We start from the raw sequence: 21393 nt of genomic DNA on the forward strand, positions 1-21393 counted from the left end.
CTGTCTGATGCATAGGTTTTTGCTTTTTCTATTTCTCTGTTTTGCTGAACTGAAAGATGCCTGGCCTCTCTGCAGTTAATGAGGTCACCTGTCAATCAAGAGTAAGCAACATGGCTGGTATCAACGCTTCACCCGAAAGAGCTGAGAGAAGTCTCACTTCCCTGTGTGGCAAGGGAATTGGATCCGTGGTTTGACATCTGAGGAAATGGAGGCTCCAAGAGGCAACATCATTTGTCAGAGTTACGTGGCTGGTGCAGGTGTGGAAGGGCACAGATTCAACACAGGCACCTGGAGGGGGGCATGGCAACCCACTCCAGTATTCTTGCTTGGAGAATCCCAAGAACAGAGGAGCCTGGCAGACTGCAGTCCATGAGGTTGCGAAGAGTCGACTGCGACCGGAGCGACTGAGCACGCACGCACGCACTCACCTTGATGCCAATCCTTCTTGCTCTTTCACATCCCATTGTTCACAGTGATCTTTCAGGTCCCTTCATAGGAAGCCCGGTCTCTCCAGAGTCACAGGTAGAGGGTCACTCTCTACCCATGGACTTACTTCATCTCAGACACTTGCTAGTTGAGGGACTCTGCAAAATTACTTTTGCTTTCTGAGCTTGCACGCCAGATCTCTAAAACATCTAGGGTGCCTGCATCTGATTTGAGAGCCCAGTGAATGTTTTCTTCCTTTGAGTAATTCCAGGTAATTATTTTCCATCACAATATATAGTCTATTACCCTTACTGTTTAGGATACCTACCAAGAAAATCAGTGGAATGTGAGGTCAGTTTTTTATACCTATTATAACTATTATTTTCTATTGTTATTGTTGATCAGTCACTAAGTTGTATCCAACTTTTTGCCACCCCATGGACTGCAGCATGCCAGGCCTCCCTGTCCATCACCAACTCCCAGAGCTTACTCAAACTCAAGGCCATCGAGCCAGTGATGCCATCCCACCATCTCATCCTCTGTTGTCCCCTTCTCCTCCCACCTTCAATCTTTCCCAGCATCAGGGTCTTTTCAAATGAGTTAGCTCTTCACATCAGGTGGCCAAAGTATTGGAGCTTCAACTTCAGCATCAGTTCTTCCAATGAATATTCAGGACTGATTTCCTTTAGGATGGACTAATTTGATTCTCCAACACCACAGTTCGGAAGCATCAATTCTTCAGCAATTATTTTCTATACCTATTATAATTATTATTTTCTATACCTATTATTTAATAGGTTCATACTTCTGGTAGATATTTGACTTCCTGACATTGATTAGGGAAGATAGCTTGTGCATCTTTGACTTTGTCTCTCTCTTTTTTGGGTGAATTTTTAAAAACGCTCTTAATTCTAACTTCTCCCCAGGATAACAGGAGGTTATACTCCTGAATATTTATGAGGCTTCGGAGGCGGCAATGAACATGTGCTCAGTTGGTGAGGCATGTTCTAGGGATCCATCCCACCCCACACCCTAAAGTCATGGATGGGACGCTATGAGCAGGGTCGAGAACATCCTACACTCTGGACAGGCTGAAGTGGACATTAAAGAGAACTCATTATTCCTTTCCTGCTCAACCGAAGAGTCATTATGCCCTGAGGCGCTCACCCAACTGTGATAAACTATTTTTCAAAACCAAAGTGGGTGTCTAGCCAGCTGTACTGGGAGGGGTGGGGTGAGGATGAAAGGAAAACTTGACCAAAGTCATGAACGGCCGCACTGGGGGAACTTCCTGGTGGTCCAGTGGTTGAGGATCCATCTGCCAGTTTGGGGGCCACAGGTTTGATCCCCGTTCTGGGAAGATTCCACATGCAGCATAGCAACTAGGCCCGTGAGCCACAGCTACCGAAGCCCTTATGCCTAAAGCTGGTGCTCTGCAACAAGAGAAGCCGCCTCCGTGAGAAGCCCGCGCACTGCAACTAGAGGAAAGTTGGGGCAGCAACGAAGACTCAGCACCACCAGAAAGAAATAAGTAACTCTTAAAAAAATTAAAGAGGCAGCGTTGGACTTGAAATCCTAGAGACTCTACATGAATACCTCTAACCACAGGGAAACAGAAATTACCGATGATTCTAACAGCAAGGCGGTGATGTGAGGTTCAGCTTTATCTTCTGCCAAAATGGAAAGATACATGGAACTGGGTTTAGATTCTTGCAATACCAACTCTAGAACTTGCAGAAAATATATGAGCATTCATGTCAGAGGGACACTAACTTTCGAATCCTGAATTCCCCCCTGATTTGTTGGGGACGTTAGCTAAGTAACGACTATCTTTCATAAGGGTTGTTTAAGATCTGTATTCCATAGATGCACAGCGCACGAGGACCGGTGTTCAGCCTTCACTGGTGTCTGTTGTTTTTTAAGAGTTGAGTCATTGTAAATAAGATATGTGAATCCTGAAACCTTGCGTATACTTCTGCTGGGGCAGCTGTAACCAAACACCATGGACTTGGTGGCTTAAACATCATGCCTTTATTTGCTCATGGTGCTGAAGACTAGAAGTCCATGACCAAGATGCTGGTGAATTCTATTCGTGGAGAAGGCTCTTCCTGGCTTGTGGAGGCTACCTTCTTGCTGGATTTAAGGTCTTTGCCCTGTGCTCATATGATGGGGCAGGGTGGGCGGGTAGAGAGAGATGGCAAAGAAAAGAGATCTCTGGTGTCTCTTTGGGGACACATGTGCATTTGAGGGGAGACACCATTCAGTCCTTAATACCCTGATTTATCTCTGCAAAGGGAGATTGTTGGTCTCAGCCTCACTTATACCATGGGAGAATCTGAGGCTATGGGCATGAATTGTGAGTCAGCGTAAAAGAGCAAAGATGTCTTGATTCTTGGAAAAGTTGACCCATACCCTCATGTAGACAACTAGAACTTAATGTTAATCTGCAGCTCTCATGCAGTTGATAATTTCAAGAAGGAACTAGGGGAAATTCCCTGGTGGGCCAGTGGTTCAGTCCCTGGTCAGGGAACTGAGATCCCACGAGCCATGAGCCCAGAACCAAGCAAAACAAAAAGAGAGAGAAAGAACTAGAGATGTGAGAATTCACTGATGGAAGAGATAGTGGGTGAGCATTTGGTTCGGGGCCAGAAATGTCTGGGCTTGAATGTAATATCTGCCTCTTTCTCACAGGGACACTGTGAGCAAATTGGATTCACCTGTTCTAATCTGGTTTTTCTCATCTATAAACCTGGGGTCATCAGGGGCTTCCCTAGTGGCCCAGTGGCGAAGACTCTGGGCTCCCAATGCAGGGGAGGGGGGCGGCCTGGGTTCTATCCCTGGTCAGGGAACTAGATCCTGGATGCCTCAACTTAAAGATCTCACATAGCCAAACAAATAAATAAATCCTTTTTAAAAATTGGGGTCATGAAAGTATTTTTCATTGTTCCCACCAAACCTGCTCATCCTACCTTCGCATCTCTGTACATGACACAACCGTTGCCCGAGACACATGGGTCCCGCTGGAGCCACCCTAGTGTCCTCTCTTCCACTCTGTATAGCCAATCTGCCAGCCAGTCCTGCAGATGCTACCCCTGAAATCTACCCCAAGTCCAGCCTCCTCCCACTTCTGCCAATGCTGTGTCTCGAATCCAGCCACAATCATTATCCCTCTGAATCACGACAGCCACCTAACCAGTTTCCCTGATTTTTACCTCTGTCTCCCATAATTTTGTTTAGTATTTATTTCACTGCCAGGTCTTAGTTACTGCATTAAAACTCTTAGTTGCAGCATATGGGATCTAGTTCCCCGACCAAGGATCGAACCCAGGCCCCCTCCATTGGGAACATGGCATCTTATCCACTGGATCACCAGGGAAGTCCCGAGATCCTATTCCTCCTAGGATGATAACCTTCCACGACTTCAGAGAGAACACTAAAGCCCCTGCTTGATCTGACCTCCCAAACCCTCGCTCAAAACACGCTCCCCCCTGCTACTCCTCAAACATCCTAAACACACCATCTTTTATATCTGCCAGTCGGTCTTTCAGAGACTCCATTTCTCCAGTGCTTCGGGCAAGACTTCACTCCCTTTCTTCAGATCTCCATGATTTCAGGCCAGCTGCTCAGAAAAGCCTTCTTATTTCTGAAACAGAAATAGACCCACAGACCCAGAAAACAAACTTATGGTTACCAAAAGGGAAAGGGGAGGGAGGGATATGTTCAGAGTTTGGGCCTAGCAGGAATACAATACTATATATAAGTTCACAAACATGGTCCAACTGTATAGCACGGGGAATTATACTCAGTGTCTTGTAATGACCTGTGATGGAAAAGAATCTGAAGAAAAAATATATTATCTTATATATTACATGTATATAAAAGAATACATATACACATATATATAAAGTTGTATCACTATGCTGTACACCTGAAATGAGCACAACAGGGTAAATCAACTATACTCCAATTAAAAAAAATTTTTTTAAACAAAGAAAAGAAATGGATAAACAAGATCTGTACTGTAGAGCACAGGGAACTATATCCAACCTCTTGGGATAAACCATAATGGAAAAAAAAAAAGTTTTGAAAAATAATGTATATATGTGTCAAACTGAGTCACTTTGCTGCACAGCTGAGACTGGAAGATCCCCTGCAGAAGGGAACCCACTCCAGTATTCTTGCCTGGAGAATTCCATGGACAGCGGAGCCTGGTGGGTTACAGTCCATGGGGTTGCAAAGAGTTGGACATGACTGAGTGACTAACACATGCACACTGTTAGAAAAAGTATTACGACAGCTAATACTAATAAAAATCATTATGTAAAAATTATCACCATATTATATAATCCAATCAAAGTCTCGTAAGCAATAGTATGAACCCAATTTGTGGATGGAGAAATCAAGTTTGAAAACACACAATTTGTCTGAAGCGTAACCACTGGTTAAATGTGGGTTGGGAATTCCAGTCTCGTGTTGTCTGATTCCATACTACATGACCTTCTTGGAAAGGGCCTCCCAAGTTCACAAAATCATGCTTTACTCCAACAGTGAAGTAGAATTTTTCTCTTTTTCGTGGAGCTTGAACGGTGATGGGCTCAAGCCTGACCCCTAGTGGATTTCTTGAGGAGAACATGGGAGGGTTCCCTTTCCTCCCCCCTCTGGCCAATACTTCAGTGCAGTTCAGTCACTCAGTCGTGTCCGACTCTTTGTGACCCCATGAATCGCAGCACGCCAGGCCTCCCTGTCCATCACCAACTCTCGGAGTTCACTCAGACTCACGTCCATCGAGTCAGTGATGCCATCCAGCCATCTCATCCTCTGTCGTCCCCTTCTCCTCCTGCCCCCAGTCCCTCCCAGCATCAGTCTTTTCCAATGAGTCAACTCTTCGCATGAGGTGGCAATACTTACCTTTGACATTTTGATGATAACCTTCCCACCTGTGAGAGGTGAAACCTAATTGTGGTATTGATCTGAATTTCCCTGATGATGAGTGATGTTGAATACCTTCTCACATATTTGTTGGCCATTTGTAAGTCTTTGAAAAAATGTCTATTCCAGACATTGTGGAGAAGAGTTTGGAGGTTTCTTTAAAAACTAAAAACAGAACTGCCATTTGCTCCAGCAATCTTGCTTCTGGGTATATAGCCAAAGGTGATAAAGTCAGTACCCTGAAGAGATGTCGGTTCCTCACCCCAAGTTCATTGCAGCATTATTCGCAACAGCCAAGATTCAGAAACAATCTGTCTCCATCGATAATAAATGGATAAAGAAAATGATATATATCATTATATACATATAACTGTAACTGTGTGCTGTGCTCAGTTGTATATAATGCAATAATATTCAGCCTTCAAAAAGAAGGAAATCATGCCTTTGTGACAACATGGATGAACCCAGAGGCATCATGCTAAGTGAAATAAGTCACATGAAAAATAGTGTGTTAGTGGCTCAGTCAAGTTCTGCTGTTTGCGATTCCATGAGCTGCAGCCCTCCAGGCTCCTCTGGCCATGGAATTCTCCAGGCAAGTATACTGGAGTGGGTTGCCATTCCCTTCTGCAGGGGATCTTCCCAACCCAAGGATTGAACCTGGGTCTCCTGTATTGCAGGCGACTCTTTACCAACTGAGCCACCAGGAAAGCCCTTATTACTCCCAGTACCTGGAAAAATCATTACAGGGGATATTTGGCATAACATTGAGCCAAGAGCACGGGGAACCTAAGTCAGGATTCAATCTAGTGTTCCTAGAATCATCCATTCTAATTACTGGACCATTTTTAATGGAAGATTCTTTTTAGAGGATCGCCTATTCCTCATGAGAAACTACAACGAGCCTTCTGGGTCCACAAAGATGCTGTTTCCAGACTTTTTTTTTTACACCATGATCTACAGTATTTAATTAACTAGTTTGTTGTTTTTGTATTCAATTGAAAATGAACCCTTGCTCAAGCCAATATTCGGTAGCTGCTGAAAAGTTTAGGTATTTCCCATTATCTAACACTTTGGCCACCTGATGGTGAAGAGCGGACTCACTGGAAAAGACCCAGATGCTGGGAAAGACTGAGGGCAAAAGAAGGGGGCGGCAGAGGATATGATGGCTGGATGCCATCACCCCGACTCAATGGACGTGAATTTGAGCCAACTTCGGGAGACAATGAAGGACAGAGGAGCCTGGCGTGCTGTAGTCCATGGGGTCGCAAAGAGTCAAACACGACTTAGTGACTGATCAACAGCAACTTTCCCTGTGCACTAAACACTGGTGCCCCTTTGGGGAAGTCTTCCAAGGAGGATTACCGTGAACGCCTATGGAGTTGCAATCAGTGTGTGTCTTCATGATGATGGAGCCTCCCCTTCATTCAAGAGGCTTTGAGTCTATGAACTGACTCACGCTGAGAAATTAGGTAAATGGCTTTGAGCCTAGCATGGGGGCTCAAGTTTGGCCCTGTGGATCTTCCATGTCATAGGTCTTTTAGTGCGCTGTCTGTTGTTTTTATTTCTGAAAAACCTTTGTGTAGATTATCACCACCAGAGGTCTCTAAGGGTCCACCATTCCCTAAGCTCTAATTAGTTAAGAGATCCCTGTCGCCTGGCGTAATCACCACGCTCTCTTTGCACCTTAAGAATAATCACTAACACCTGGGTTCACTCCCTGCAAGTTCTGCCCATCTCCATTGAGAGAGTTAAACCCATTTCAAAGACTATTCTTTCTACCAACAATTCCAGACTAGAAAGACAAATCAGAAGCATTCCTCTTAGAGGATCACCTATCCCTCATGAAAAACTAGAGCCTTCTGGGTCCACAAAGAAGAAAGTCTGTTTCCAGACTTTCTTTTTTAAAGAAACCATGATCTACAGTATTTAATTAATTAACTAGCTTGTTGTGTTTGTATTCAATTACAGTATAGTTGATTTACAATATTGTGTAAGTTTCAGGTGAGTAGCACGGTGGTTTATATAAATACATGCATATTCCATTTCAGATATATATATCTGGATTGGATTCTTTTCCCTTATAGGTTGTAACAGAATATTGAGTATAGTTCGCTGTGTTATACAGTAGGTCCTTGCTTTGTCCATTTTATATGTAGTACTGTGTTTCTGTTCATCCCAACCTCTATGTCTGTGGGTCTGTTTCTGTTCTGTAAATAAGCTTATTTTTTATATATGTATATATTCCACCTGTAAGTGACATCATATGATATTTGTCTTTCTGACAGTAAGAATACATTTTAAAATATGATCTGGTACATATGGTGATTGTAGCCTTGAAATTAAAAGACGCTTGCTTCTTGGAAGAAAAGCTTTGACCAACCTAGATAGCATATTGAAAAGCAGAGACATTACTTTGCCAACAAAGGTCCATCTAGTCAAAGCTGTGGTTTTTCCAGTAGTCATGTATGGATATGAGACTTGGACTATAAAGAAAGCTGAGTGCCAAAGAACTGATGCTTTTGAACTGTGGTGTTGGAGAAGACTCTTGAGAACCCCTTGGACAGCAAGGAGATCCAACTAGTCCATCCTAAAGGAAAGCAGTCCTGAACATTCAGTGGAAGGACTGATGCTGAAGTTGAAGCTCCAATACTTTGGCTACCTGATGCGAAGAACTGACTCATCGGAAAAAACCCTGATGCCGGGAAAGATTGAAGGCAGGAGGTGAAGGGGACAACAGAGGATGAGACGGTTGGATGGCATCACCGACTCGATGGACATGAGTTTGAGTAAGCTCTGGGAGTAGGTGATGGACAGTGAAGCCTGGTGTCCTGTGGTCCATGGGGTCACAAAGAGTCAGACACGACTGAGCGACTGAACTGACTGACTGACATATATGTGTATATGTGGAAGGCTGCAGACATCAATACTGTGGAGAGGGAAGTGCCTATCTATCTAGGTCCTAATTCTTTCAATAGTATCAAAAATAGCTAATATTTGTTGATTACTTTCTAGTGTTAGGAAGCATGCATGATGCAGTTGCATACTCTGTGGGTCTCATTATTCATGGATCCTGTATTTGTAGATGTACTTGCTTGCTGGAATGTATTAAGAACCACCAAGTCAATAGGCATGCACTGCCTTTTCAGAGTCCTTCACAGCAGAGCAGAGCAATGATACCTTTGGGGATCTCAGTGTCTCTGTGTTCCCAGTTGAGAGAGAAGACAATGGAACTCCACCTTCCTGTTTCAGCCTTCATACTATAAACGGTTCCTTTCGCAGTGCATACGTTGTGTTTTCTTTTTGGTGCTTTTTCTGTTTAAAATGCTTCCGAGCATAGTGCTGACACACCCTGGTGTCTTAAGCCCACGAAGGCTGTGATGCATTACTTGGAGAAAATACACGTGTGAGATGAGATTCCTTCGGGCTTCAATTATATTGCTGTTGGCTGTGAGTTCAGTGTGAATGAACCAACAATATGTATGGAATAAGGTGTCTTTAAACAGAAACACATAAATCCAAGCTATGTATTGATCAGTTGGTGCCCATGTTGTGAACGTGTCACCCCGTATTTCACTCTGGAACCATGAGTCAGTAGTCACTAACTCAGCATTCATGGCAACTTTATCAGGCATAACTGTGGCAAATAATGGGAACGGAGTGTATTGTTTTATGTGTACGGTGAGCCATGAGACGTCTACCATGCTTATTTTATTTTTAGTAATATTCTCATTTTATTTTATTAAATATTGATTTATCTGGCTTTGCCAGGGCTTAGTTGTGGCATGTCAACTCTTAGTTGCAACGTGTGGGAATTAGTTCCCAGACCAGGGATTGAACCTGGACCCCCTGCGTTTGGGAGGGCAGAATCTTAGCCACGGAACCACCAGGGAAGTCCCTGTCCTTATTTTATAGATGAGGAAACTGAGGCTTAGAGAGGTCAAGGAAATTGCCTGTCATAAGTGGCACAGTCTGGATTAGTAAATATATCCCTTTGATGACATGCTTGCTGCAAATATCTGCTTTGACCATCAATGACTTCTTAAGGAAGATCACAGGTGTTTAGGAAATAGATGTCCTCTGCCAATGGGATTTTTTTCCCCTTTTTGTGAACTGGGCTGGGAAAGATTGAGGGCAGGAGGAGAAGGGGGTGACCGAGGATGAGAGGTTGAATGACATCACCCACTCAATGGACATGAGTTTGAGCAAACTCTGGGAGGCATGCAGGGCAGGGAAGCCTGGTGTGCTGCATGCAGTGCATGGGGTCGCTAAGAGCTGGACATGACTGAGCGACTGAGCCAAACTGAAAGAGGAAAAAAAATGTGAACGGGGTGGGAAGACTCAGTGCAGGGAAATCATGAACAGAGTGGGTCAGAGAGGCTCAAACCTGAATATACATAGACATGACCCGAGGACCTTAAAAAGGGTGTAAGTCAATTGGCACTGGGTACTGTTCCTTACAAGTGTTCAACAAATGATTGTTTGCGTTGCTCTTCTTGTAAATAGAATCGTGAATGTCTGCAAAACCACAGGGGATGATATTCTCCCTTCCTCCTGAAACTCTACCTCCTAGTCAGTATCCCAAAAACTTTTTCTTGGACCCAAGGGATAGGGGATCTTAGCTCCTCACCCAGGATTTGAACTCACACCCTCTGCTTTGTAAGGTGAAGTCTTAACCACTGGACTGCAGGGAAGTCCCTGCAGTCTGAATTTTGATTGCCTTATTTGTTGGTTAACTTTATGGGTCAGCTTGGCTGGGCCACGGTGCTCAGATATTTGGTCAAACCTTATCTTGGAAGTTAAAGGGAATTTTTTTTGAGGGGGTGAGATTTATTTTTATGTATGTGATTAATCTATTTGGTGTTTTTACGTATGTTCCACTTCGTTTTTTTCCAGCTTTCCTGAGATATATATGATCTATAACTATGCAAGATAAGGTATACAATGTGATGATTCAATACATACATATATTATGTGAAATGATTACCATAATAAGGTTAGTTAACACCTTGATCACCTTGCAAAGTTACTGTTAAGTATTTAAGACTGACTTTCTTATCAATTTTCAACTACACAATGTTAGATCTCCAGAATTTGTTTATCCAGAACTGAAAATGTGTACCCTTTGATCAGCACTGCCCATTTCCCCCACTCTCTCAGCCTGTGGTAACCACCAATCTACTCTCTGTTTCTAAGAGTTTAGCTTTTTCAGATTCCACATGTAAATGAAATAATACGGTACTTGTCTCTCTCTGGCTTCAAAGAAGAAAAAAAATTTTCTCTCATGCATCTTTGTTCATCTCTTTCTCTATAATATTGCTCATGGCAATGCTATAGGGTAGAACTCTAACCCAGAGAATTAGAGACAGTCAGTAAACAGTGAGTTTTCCATACTAATTGGTGGACACTGGATTTTAGCAATCCAGTTTTAGCTCTCTGCAGGGTAAGTGCTGTCAACCCCTTTCTATGCTTTACTGCATCTCTAAATGATTCAGCATGAATATAGAATTAAAACTCAATCAGATGGCATGTTCTATGAGGCAGGGATCTTGCTTACAAACCACAAAAGTTGGCGTTGGTTAATTTAGACAGTGCTGTGCTTAGTCGCTCAGTCGTGTCTGACTCTTTGTGACCCCCGTGGACTGCACCCTCCAGGCTCCTCTGTCCATGGGGATTCTCCAGGCAAGAATACTGGAGTGGGTTGCCATGCCCTCCTCCAGGGGGATCTTCCCAACCCAGGGATCAAACCCAGGTCTCCCGCATTGCAGGAGGATCCTTTACCATCTGAGCCACCAGGGACGCAATTTAGACAGAGAAGCAACTTCTTGCAAATTATATTAGGAGAGGCTCATGAGCACTGCAAAGTAGATGAAAACTTCAGAGCTGAAAGAAATGAAAGTTTGGTTCTTGACAAGTGAAGGTGAAGGTGACGTGAAACCCACCAGGTCCTTGTATGTGGTCAGCTTTCTCTCTCTCAACTTTAGGGCCCTCTGTTCTTTCCTCTCGGAGAAGGCAATGGCACCCCACTCCAGTACTCTTGCCTGGAAAATTCCACAGACGGAGGAGCCTGATGGGCTGCAGTCCATGGGGTGGCGAAGAGTCAAACACGACTGAGCAACTTCACTTTCACTTTTCACTTTTATTCATTGGAGAAGGAAAGGGCAACCCACTCCAGTGTTCTTGCCTGGAGAGTCCCAGGGACAGGGGAGCCGGTGGGCTGCCGTCTATGGGGTCGCACAGAGTCGGACACGACCGAAGTGGCTTAGCAGCAGCAGCAGCATTCTTTCCTCTACATCCGGTTTCTCTTGAGTCTGAAAATTCAAGTTCTCTGTGACGGAGGAATGTATCTGAAACGACATCCATCCACAGTGGCCACCAGGCTCTATTTAAATGCTTGAGCCATAGTCACGCCATTTTTATTTTTTTTAAATCATTTTGTTTATTTATTTTTGGATGGGCTGGGTCTTTGTTGCTGCACGCAGGCTTTCTCTAGTCGTGGCTCCACAGATTCTGGAGCACAGGCTCGGTAGTTGTGGCACAGGGGCTTGGTTGCTCTGTGGCATGTGGAATCCTCCAGGACCAGGGGTCGAACCAGTGTCCCCTGCATTGGCAGGCAGATTCTTACCCACTGTGCCACTAGGGAAGTCCAAGCCTCATTCTTTTTTTTAATTGTAATATTTATTTATTTGGCCATGTTGGGTCTTCGTTGTAGCGTGCAGAATCTTTAGTTGCAACATGTGGGATCTAGTTCTCTGACCAGGGATGGAACTCGGGCCCCCTGCACTGGGAGTGTGGAGTGTTAGCCACTGGACTGCCAGGGAAGTCTGAGCCTCATTCCAACACTTCATCTAGTCAACACCCATGTTTCTACCTTCGGTCCCGTCTCAATTATCACTTATTTTTTCTGTTTAAAAAAAATATTTTAAAGTAATGAATTTTAATACATTTTATTTTTTAGAGCCGTTTTAGGTGCACAGAAAAATTGAGCAGAAGATACAGATATTTTTCATGTAACCTGTACCCCCTTACATGAACAGCCTCCCCATAATCAAAATTCCCCAACATCGGTTCTGATCTATGAACCCACATTGACATATCATTACCACCCACAGTCCATACACTTTTTTAAAAGGACCCAATTTTACACAATCAGCAAGTTAAAGTGCTGAGGCTAGAATATATATATCAAAACCTTATAGTCCATAATCAAAATCCCAATTTACTTACAGCCAATCACCTTCGATTCGTATCTCAGAATAAATTCTTTTCATGAGAGTCTTACATGCTCCTTTCCCAACAAAATTGTACAATCTTTCCCATGATAACAATTAAACGTCTTCATGCCCTCCCCTAAATAAATCTCACCATCAGTCACAGTATTTCCAAACCCTGTCCTTGTTATAATTCCGGGTCAGTGAACACCATGCTTTCCCAAACGAATCCCCGTCCTCGGTACATCCCCAGTAAATGAGGTGTCTGTACCAGAAGGGAAACACACATTTTGCAAAGTCTACAGAGAAGAGAGAAGCAATCAAAATAAGAACCCTTTTTATTTTGTACCTTGTCTCTGCCATCACACACACACACACATGCGTGTGTGCATGCACACACGTTCCCACTCCCATCTGCTCTACTCTGTTCCACCATAAGCACATGCAAAACAGTATGGGTGAGGGATTGAGGTTCTGCGGAAAGGTTTCTTTTCACAGTAACACGGTTGAAGCACTCAGATGCTTGGTGCAATGTGATTTCTCTGACCGTCAGAGAACCATGCATCCCTTATTTCACAATTTAATTGACTGTGAATTCCCTTTGCAGAACCCTCGTGTGATCTCACGCACCCCCAGCCCACTCCCCCAAGACCAATGTCACCACCTTGACTTCCAAGCCAAGACCTCACCTTCTTCAGAACAGTACTTCCAGTATCCTTGGTAAGTTTCATTCAGGGAACACCACTTGTGTTTTACCCTGAACTGGACACAGTCATGGAAGATCCCGTCTCTATAGCGGAATGGAAAGAAACACTTGCCCTCTAGAGAAAACGAAGATTCAGGTCATCCCTCTCTGGGACTGTTCATTGAGATGTTACGTTACTTTCCTGCTGCGGGCTGGAAGGGGGGTTTGTACTCAGAAGTCAGAATCGGGACCCAATTTTATTGAACAATATCGAGTCATACAATATAGCAGAGCTGTGGGAACTCTACTAGTAAAGGTTTTTTGTTTGTTTGTTTGTTTCATACCCCTACATCCATCCCACTATTTTCTATGGCATCAACAGTCTTGAAATTTTGCTCAGCATTTGACCCCAGTGCCAGCAATATACCTTAAGCTTAAAAATGTAAATGTGGGCATCTATCTATTAAATGATTACCACCACCTCCCACCATATCTCTTTTCTTCATCCTCTTCCACCATCATACACCCTCGTCCTCACACACACACACAGGCGCGTACACACACAGCTATTTATACTATTACATTTGTGGTTTATTTCCGTACTTGATAATGTTAATACGAGGTATTTCTCACCCCCAGCACCATTTTTGTTCATAATATTCCTGATTACTATTGGACATTTTTTTTCTATATGAACTTTAAAATCAGGTATTTTTCTATTGGATTGGCAGAAATTAAAGAATAGAAACAGGTAGTGCCAGTGAAATTTCAGAGTGGTTTCTCCATCTTGTTTTTGTTTGTTTTGGTTCTTGGCTGCACCGTGTGGGATCAAGCTCCCCGGCCAGGGATCAAACCCTAGTCACCTGCATTGCAAGGCATATTCTTAATCTATGGACCACCAGGGAAGTCCCTATATTACATTTTATGAAAGGAGAAAAAAGATTATTTTTTTTAACCAGGAAAATATCCCACTGATTTCCCCATTTTTACAGTTTTTCTTTAAAACATGCTTTTTAGCAGAAGTTTTCTGATCAACTTACCTTTGACTTCTGGAAGATGAGTTACAGTCTCTGAAAAGTAAATTTGAAGTTGACATTTATTTCATTATTCTCATGTCTTCCACCCAACAACATGGCATGATCTTCTACTTTTTTAGGAATTTGGTTTCTGTTCTTCAATATGATTATATAATTTACTTTATATAAGTCCTGCATATTTCTTGCTGATGTAACCCCAAAACATTTTGTGACATTGATATAAAACAGAATGCTTCATTTTCTATCAATGTCCAGTTGGTTCTTACCAGTATAGAGAAAAACTGCTGATTAATGCATTAAAATGTCTATCTTCAATTCAGTCGTATAGCCTGATTCTCTTTCTAAAACTAGTCATCTACTAGTCTTCCTAAGGACCTTAAGTATACAACCATACAAGAATTTTGCCTGTTATGTTCTGTAGCCTTACAGATTAGTTCCTTTTGAAAATAGCACATACATTAGAACCACCTCCTTCCAATGATTTTCATCAGTTCTATTTATAAAAGACATCTCAGCAGTTTCCTGGTTTTAGTTGGAATGACATTAGGATTAAGGATGTTCATTTCAGCATGGTTAATAACAGTAAAGGAAAAGAGAAAAGAATCCAAAAATATCAATCACCAAGGGAATTTTAAAACACAGGACAGCTTTATAATATCATATGGGCATCAGAAAAGATGAGGATATAAATAGATATGGAAACATTTATACTTTGTTTCCAGATGACAAAAGGCATTTTCTGTTTCATTTCATTCTATAAGATGCTATTTTTGCAAAAATAAAATTATATGTAATGAAGATATTTGATGACCTAAAAATATTATCAGTAAAGCATACAGTAAAATTATGATTTCTCTCTTCTTCTTTTTCCTTAACTATTTTTAACATGGAATGTCCTTTATCTTATACACAAACACATAATATAGCAGTTTCATGAAAAATATGATTTCTTACCAGGAAAAGAAGTACAGTATTCAACTGCTTCACATTTTATTGCAAAATTTTAAAAGACTTTTCAACTCACCCATAGTTGGTGAATATTTATCTGAAAGACACAATTTTAAACAAATTTTCATTTCACTAGATTTAGCCTTTTAAATAAAATAAAAATAAATACTTCACCAAATTATTCTAGTAAAAATAATATTTTAAAGGTAAAAATTCAATGTTTATTTCCAGTGGTGTTATTGTGGGTGACTTCTAATTTTTCCTTTTGCTTTAACTGTACTTTCCAAATATTGTGAGTGAATAAGGCACAATTAAAGTTATTTTCAGAGAAGGCAATGGCACCCCACTCCAGTACTCTTGCCTGGAAAATCCCACGGACGGAGAAGCCTGGTAGGCTGCAGTCCATGGGGTCGCTAAGAGTCAGGCACGACTGAGCGACTTCGCTTTCACTTTTCACTTTCATGCATTGGAGAAGGAAATGGCAACCCACTCCAGTGTTCTTGCCTGGAGAATCCCAGGGACGGGAGAGCCTGGTGGGCTGCCGTCTATGGGGTCGCATAGAGTCAGACATGACTGAAGCGACCTAGGAGCAGCAGCAGCAGCAGCAAAGTTATTTTTAAAACAAAGAAACTCAACAGGCAAAAGTAAATGATTTACTTTTTCCACCTTCCCTACAAGATAAATCACGCAATAATAGGAAAAAATGTATTTTATCATCTCACCATTATTTCTTGTTTTGTTTTATTCTATTTCTTTTCAGTACTGTCTGCAAAGTACAATTTGAAGCAACCATTTACTTAACTGTCTTAAAATGAGGTCCAATTAGTTTTAGCGTCTATTAAAAAAGGATCTTTTCATCAATTTCACAGGTTTGTTGTAAGGATTAAATCAAAAACATATGTTTTGGGCTCTGCCCAGTAGAGAGCAGTTAGCAAGCACTTTGGATATGGTAGTAATTGTACTGCAATGATAAGGCTTTCTCTTATTACAACAATCCTGATTATTTTCTACTATCAAGTGGAAGACTTATTCAGGCTTGCGATGTGATGCACTTAGTCGTGTCATTCGTTTCTGACTCTTTGCGACCCCATGGACTGCAGCAGGCCAGGCTTTCATGTCCATCCATTCGGTGATGCCATCCAACCATCTCATCCTCTGTCGTCCCCTTCTCTTCCTGTCTTCAGTCCTTCCCAGCACCAGGGTCTTTTCCAATGAGTCAGTTCTTCACATCAGGTGGCCCAAGTATTGGAGCTTCAGATAACATCAGTCCCTCCAATGAATATTCAGGGTTGATTTCCTTTCGGACTAACTGGTTTGATCTCCTTGCAGTCCAAGGGATTCTCAAGAGTCTTCTCCAACACCACAGTTCAAAAGCATCAATTCTCTGGCACTCAGCTTTCTTTATAGTCCAACTCTCACATCCATACATGACTATTGGAAAAAACATAGTTTTGACTAGATGGACTTTGTTGGCAAAGTGATGTCTCTGCTTTTTAATACACTGTCTAGGTTGGTCATAGCTTTTCTTCCAAGGAGCAAGTGTCTTTTCATTTCATGGCTGCAATCACCATCTGCAGTGATTTTGGAGCCCAAGAAAATAAAGTCTGTTACTCTTTCCAACCACAGTGCCTCAGATTTTCTTCTATAAAATGAGGACCAAAACTTTACCTACCCCAGGGGACTGTTAAGGGGGCAGCAGAAGGTGAGATGGTTGGATGGCATCATTGACTCCCTGGACATGAGTCTGAGCAAACTCCCGGAGAGAGTGAAGGACAGGGGAGCCTGGTGGGCGTCAGTCCATGGGGTCGCAAAGAATGGGACATGACGGAGCAACTGAACAACAAGAGACTGTTAGGAGGAACAGATTATTACGAGTATGAAGTACTTAGAATAGTGCCTGAAACAAAGAACTTTATAGCTTGTAACTGCTATTGTTACCAAGAATGTTATAACTACTGAAATATTATCACCATCATCATCATCACCATCATGTCATCACAGCTGTCATCATTAATAAGATTCAAGCCAGTGTACAAGATATTGGGTTGGCCAAAAGATTTCATTTCAGGATTTTGCATAACATCTTATGGGAAAACCCGAGCAGACTTTTGTGGCCAACCCAATACTTGTTTCACATACCACCTGTGCTATATAAAAGTATAATGTGAGCCTCACTGCTTAACGCTAGAAATGTTTTCTTCCACTCACACAGAAGGGAGGGCACTAGACAATTCTTTGGAATATGTGGAAATGCTTGCCCGACACAAAGATTTTAAATATTTTTAAACGGAAACCTGACCTAATCACAACAGCAAAGAGTTACGCAGCATTCGTGGTAGGAATGTAAAATAGTACAGCCCCTAAGAAGTTTCTCAAAAGATTCAAAGTAGAATTGCCATAGGATCCAGTAACCCCACATCTGGGTATTTATCTGAAAGAACTGAAGCCAGGATCTTGAAGAGATCTGCACTACCATATCATATCATCGCAGCCAAGATGTGGAGGCAACCTAAGTGTCCATCGATGATGAATGGACAAAGATGCAGTTTATATACACAACAATATTTTTCAGTCTTAAAAGGAAGGAAATCCAGCCACAGGCAAAGACATGGATGAACCTGGAGGGCATATTATGCCAAGAGAAATAAACCAGACCTAGGAGGAAAAACACAGCATGATTCCACTTTATATGAAGCATCTAAACCAGTCAAACTCATTCGTGAATGTTGTCACTAATGTTTACTCGCGAATTTATGTTCGACTCTTTTGTGACCCCGTGGACTGTAGCCACCCACCCTGGAGAAGGAAATGGCACCCCACTCCAGTATTCTTGCCTGGAAAATTCCATGGACAGAGGAGCTTGGTGGGCTATTGTCCGTGGGATTGCAAAGAGTCAGACACGCCTGAGCGACTATCACTCTGTTGAAGTTTAACTATTAGTGTTAGCCCCTGGGTGGTCCAACCCCACAGGAGACAGAAATGCTAACAGGCAATGGACGACAATCCCAGAACTCTGGGTTCACATGGCACGTCAGGGTCTGCCCGCCTGGACAGTCCTTCCTGCAAGTGACCCCACTGTCATGGGATCCCTGAGTACTCCTCAAAGCTTGTTCTAGTGGAGAAATTATGTTTTGTGCATGGCAAATTTCTCACCCTGGAACAAGATCAATAGGATGAGCCTTCTGTGAAGTCTGGCCAGGTCAGTCACATGTCCAACTTCAGGACAGGCAGACAGGTGATTTAGATTGTTGGTGTTGTTGGTCAGTCATGTCCAGCTCTTTGTAATCCCACGGACAATAGCCCACCAAGCTCCTCTGTCCATGGAATTTTCCAGGCAAGAATACTGGAGTGGGGTGCCATTTCCTTCTTTAGGGGAATTTTCCCAACCCAGGGGTTGAACCCATGTTTCCTGCATTGGCAGAAGAATTCTTTACCATGAGCCACCAGGGAAGCCCAGGTGATTATAGCGTTTACAGTCTTCCTTCTAGCCCGTGAACTCCTGGAGTGGAGGTACTCGTATCATTTAATCTCTGCTTCCTGTGCTCCTGAAAAACTGAAAGTGTTAGTTAGTCAGTTCCAAGTCTTTGCGACCCTGTGGACTGTAGCTCACCAGGCTCCTCTGTCCATGCAATTTTCCAGGCAAGAATACTGGAGTGGGCAGCCATTCTCTTCTCCAGGGGATCTTCCCAACCCAGGGATTGAACCTGGGTCTCCTGCTTTGCAGGCAGATTCTTTATGATACAGGATCCAAAACCTACTATCTCATCGCTCCTAAGATGCTAAAATACTTGGCTTTTCATGTTTGAACATTTCCAATATCAGAATGCCCCCTTACACCTGCTGGCATCCTTATTATCTGCAGATCAGGTTGCTATGGAGATGTGCCTTCACTGAAGATGATGGTATTCAAGAAGTCAGCATCAAAACGAGTAGTATGGATGTCTGTGGCTCAAAAGAGAAATCCCTGGAGGCAAGAACAGGCTTTCTTAACCTCTGGGTTACAAGAGGAGAGAGAGGCAGTGAATAAGCAACAGTTTCAAAGACTCAAAGTAGATCACCACTACCTACTTGTTAAGACTGGCTCACTGCCCAGGACCAGTGAGTTTTAATTGCTTTATGTGTTGTTTCAAGAAATGCTGCCATCACTGAGATTTTGCGCAGCCAAAAGAGTGTTATATGGAAAAATATGACTTTAATAATTCAGAAGGCCAGACACAAGTGGAGAAATTTTAGGAACATCTTAACTAGCTTCTCTCATGTATAATTTCCTTCTTATGAATGTACAAAACTGACATCTTGTAAAAAACCTATGTATAAGCAACAGTGTTGTTTTTCAACAAGTGTAAAAAAATCTAACTGATAAGGTAGTAGTAGTCATAGTTATACCAAGAGCATCTTTTCCTTTTTAAAAAAAATGTAAATGAATACTATGTTTGATTTGTCTTTCCATGCAAAGATGACCTGAAGAGTTGAAAATAGTTTGTGCAAGATCATCGTTTTTTTGCCATTCCATAAAAAAGTTGTTTTGACAACTCTGTGTAAGTCTCTTCAGACATGTGAGAAATGCACCCATAATGAAATCCCTTCTTCTATTGTCAATTTATAGCAGTTGAAGGCAACATGATTTTGGTAAAAAGAATTAAATAGTTTTTCCAAAAATTAGTTCCATTTTCAAAAACCTCTCCGTAAGGCATTTAAAATATATTAGCATGGGAATTTCCTGGTGGACCAGTGATTAGAACTCCGTGTTTTCACTGCCAAGGGCCCCGGGAACTAAGATTTCACAAGCCTCACTGTGTAGCCAAAGCCCCCCCAATCCCCCAAAATACAAGACAAAAGTACACAAACAAAATATGTTAGCAAGAAAGAAGACACATGGTCATCAAGGAACATGACTTCTGCCAACAAAATTTTCTAATTCACATTCCTGCTCTTTGTTGAATCATCTTATTTAAAAAATAATAAAAACCCAGGGCTTCCCTGGTGGTCCAGTGGTTAAGACTCCATGCTGCCAATGCAGAGGTCATGGGTTCAATCCCTGGTCAGGGAACTAAGACTCCACATGCCAAAAGAATTTTTTTTTTTAATTAAAAAAAAAAAGTTCATCAGTGGATTGTGTCTATTTTATTTTCAAAAAAAAAAAAATACAGAGTATCTTTTTCTTTCTGAGAGAACATGAGATAAAGATGGCCCTTACCCTTCCTGGCGTCTCTGATTTGATTACACATGGCAGGAGAGGTTTTCAAACGTCCAACCCCAGGTACTGTCACATCGCTCCTCACCTCCATGTTGGAGACCAGCCACGCTGTGGAGCCAGTAGACCGAGACCGACAGAAGCCCCACGGGCAGGGCCATGCTCCTCCCTCCAAGGAGCAGTGATCCACCAGGAGTGGACCCTCCGGAGTTTATAGCCACAATGCCTGTCTCCTCCCCGTCCCCTCCCCTTCGTCCCTCCTCTCTTTCTCCTTCTTCTGTTTTTCCATCAACCCCAGTCCCCTCCTTCCCCCTTCCTCTTCTTCTCACCTGCCTTCTCTGCCTTCACCTCCTCCTCTTTCTTCACCTTCCTCTTCTCTCTCTCTTGGCCCCAAAGCCAGACCTCCTCCTTTTTCATAGGAAGATACACACACAGACACACAGAAAATAATAAGCTGGCATTCAATAAGACAAGGATTAGAAGTCATCACAAGGAATTTCCAGTTGTTTCCATGACAACAAAGATCACGGGAGCAGTCAGAGATTCATCCAAGTCTTGGACCTTACCAGTCTTTGAAAGCCAGGGCTGAAGAATCCCCTGCAGGATGCCAGAGAGGCTGCCTGGGGAATCAGGTTTGCTTCATGAATACAAACATCTCGGTGTATGCTCCGTGAACCTTCAGTGTGAGCCACTGTTTTCTCGTGGCCCTTAATAATCTAGCTAATGAGTTACAGGTGACCTCGCAGTTCTGGGAACGAGCAATGCACCATTTATGGTCACTTACATCCCACAATTCTGAGAAGTAAGGTTAATTGGTCAGTTATGCAGCGAGCAGTACAAACTTGAGCTCGGTTATAGTAATTGTTGCTTTCTCTTCTTGTTCGTTAAAAAACCAAACTACTGGCAGCGCTAGTGGTAAAGAATCTGCCTGCCAATGCAGGAGATAAAACACTTGGGTTTGATCCC

General features: G+C 42.6%; 1 protein-coding gene and 1 long non-coding RNA gene across 9 annotated transcripts; one reads left to right on the forward strand and one right to left on the reverse strand.

Annotated features, from left to right (window-relative positions):
- Nucleotides 1–611: 611 nt before the first annotated feature.
- Nucleotides 612–4377, forward strand: LOC132342872 (uncharacterized). The gene is made up of 3 exons (XR_009491445.1): nucleotides 612–697; nucleotides 1353–2570; nucleotides 3118–4377. It is a non-coding gene; the product is annotated as an uncharacterized lncRNA (long non-coding RNA).
- Nucleotides 4378–11471: 7094 nt separating this feature from the next.
- Nucleotides 11472–21205, reverse strand: LOC100847317 (binder of sperm protein homolog 1). Of its 8 annotated transcripts, XM_024979192.2 has the most exons (7): nucleotides 20994–21205; nucleotides 20757–20835; nucleotides 18668–18778; nucleotides 15310–15376; nucleotides 14289–14318; nucleotides 13253–13384; nucleotides 12284–12862 (listed from the first exon to the last, which is right to left on the reverse strand). In XM_024979192.2, the coding sequence occupies exons 3-7, from the start codon at nucleotides 18668–18670 to the stop codon at nucleotides 12720–12722; spliced, it is 375 nt and encodes a 124-aa protein (XP_024834960.1). In that variant the 5' UTR covers nucleotides 18671–18778; nucleotides 20757–20835; nucleotides 20994–21205; the 3' UTR covers nucleotides 12284–12719. The 8 variants fall into 8 exon arrangements, with proteins under 8 accessions (XP_024834957.1, XP_024834958.1, XP_024834960.1 ...); XM_024979189.2 differs by lacking the exons at nucleotides 18668–18778; nucleotides 20757–20835; nucleotides 20994–21205 and adding exons at nucleotides 11472–11699; nucleotides 20431–20716 and having other exon boundaries at nucleotides 12718–12862; nucleotides 15310–15330; XM_024979190.2 differs by lacking the exons at nucleotides 18668–18778; nucleotides 20757–20835; nucleotides 20994–21205 and adding exons at nucleotides 11717–12256; nucleotides 20431–20719 and having other exon boundaries at nucleotides 12718–12862; nucleotides 15310–15330.
- Between the last annotated feature and the right edge of the window lie 188 nt (nucleotides 21206–21393).

Source organism: Bos taurus, chromosome 18 (genome assembly GCF_002263795.3).
Source record: "Bos taurus isolate L1 Dominette 01449 registration number 42190680 breed Hereford chromosome 18, ARS-UCD2.0, whole genome shotgun sequence".
In the NCBI taxonomy this organism is placed as follows: Eukaryota; Metazoa; Chordata; class Mammalia; order Artiodactyla; family Bovidae; genus Bos; species Bos taurus.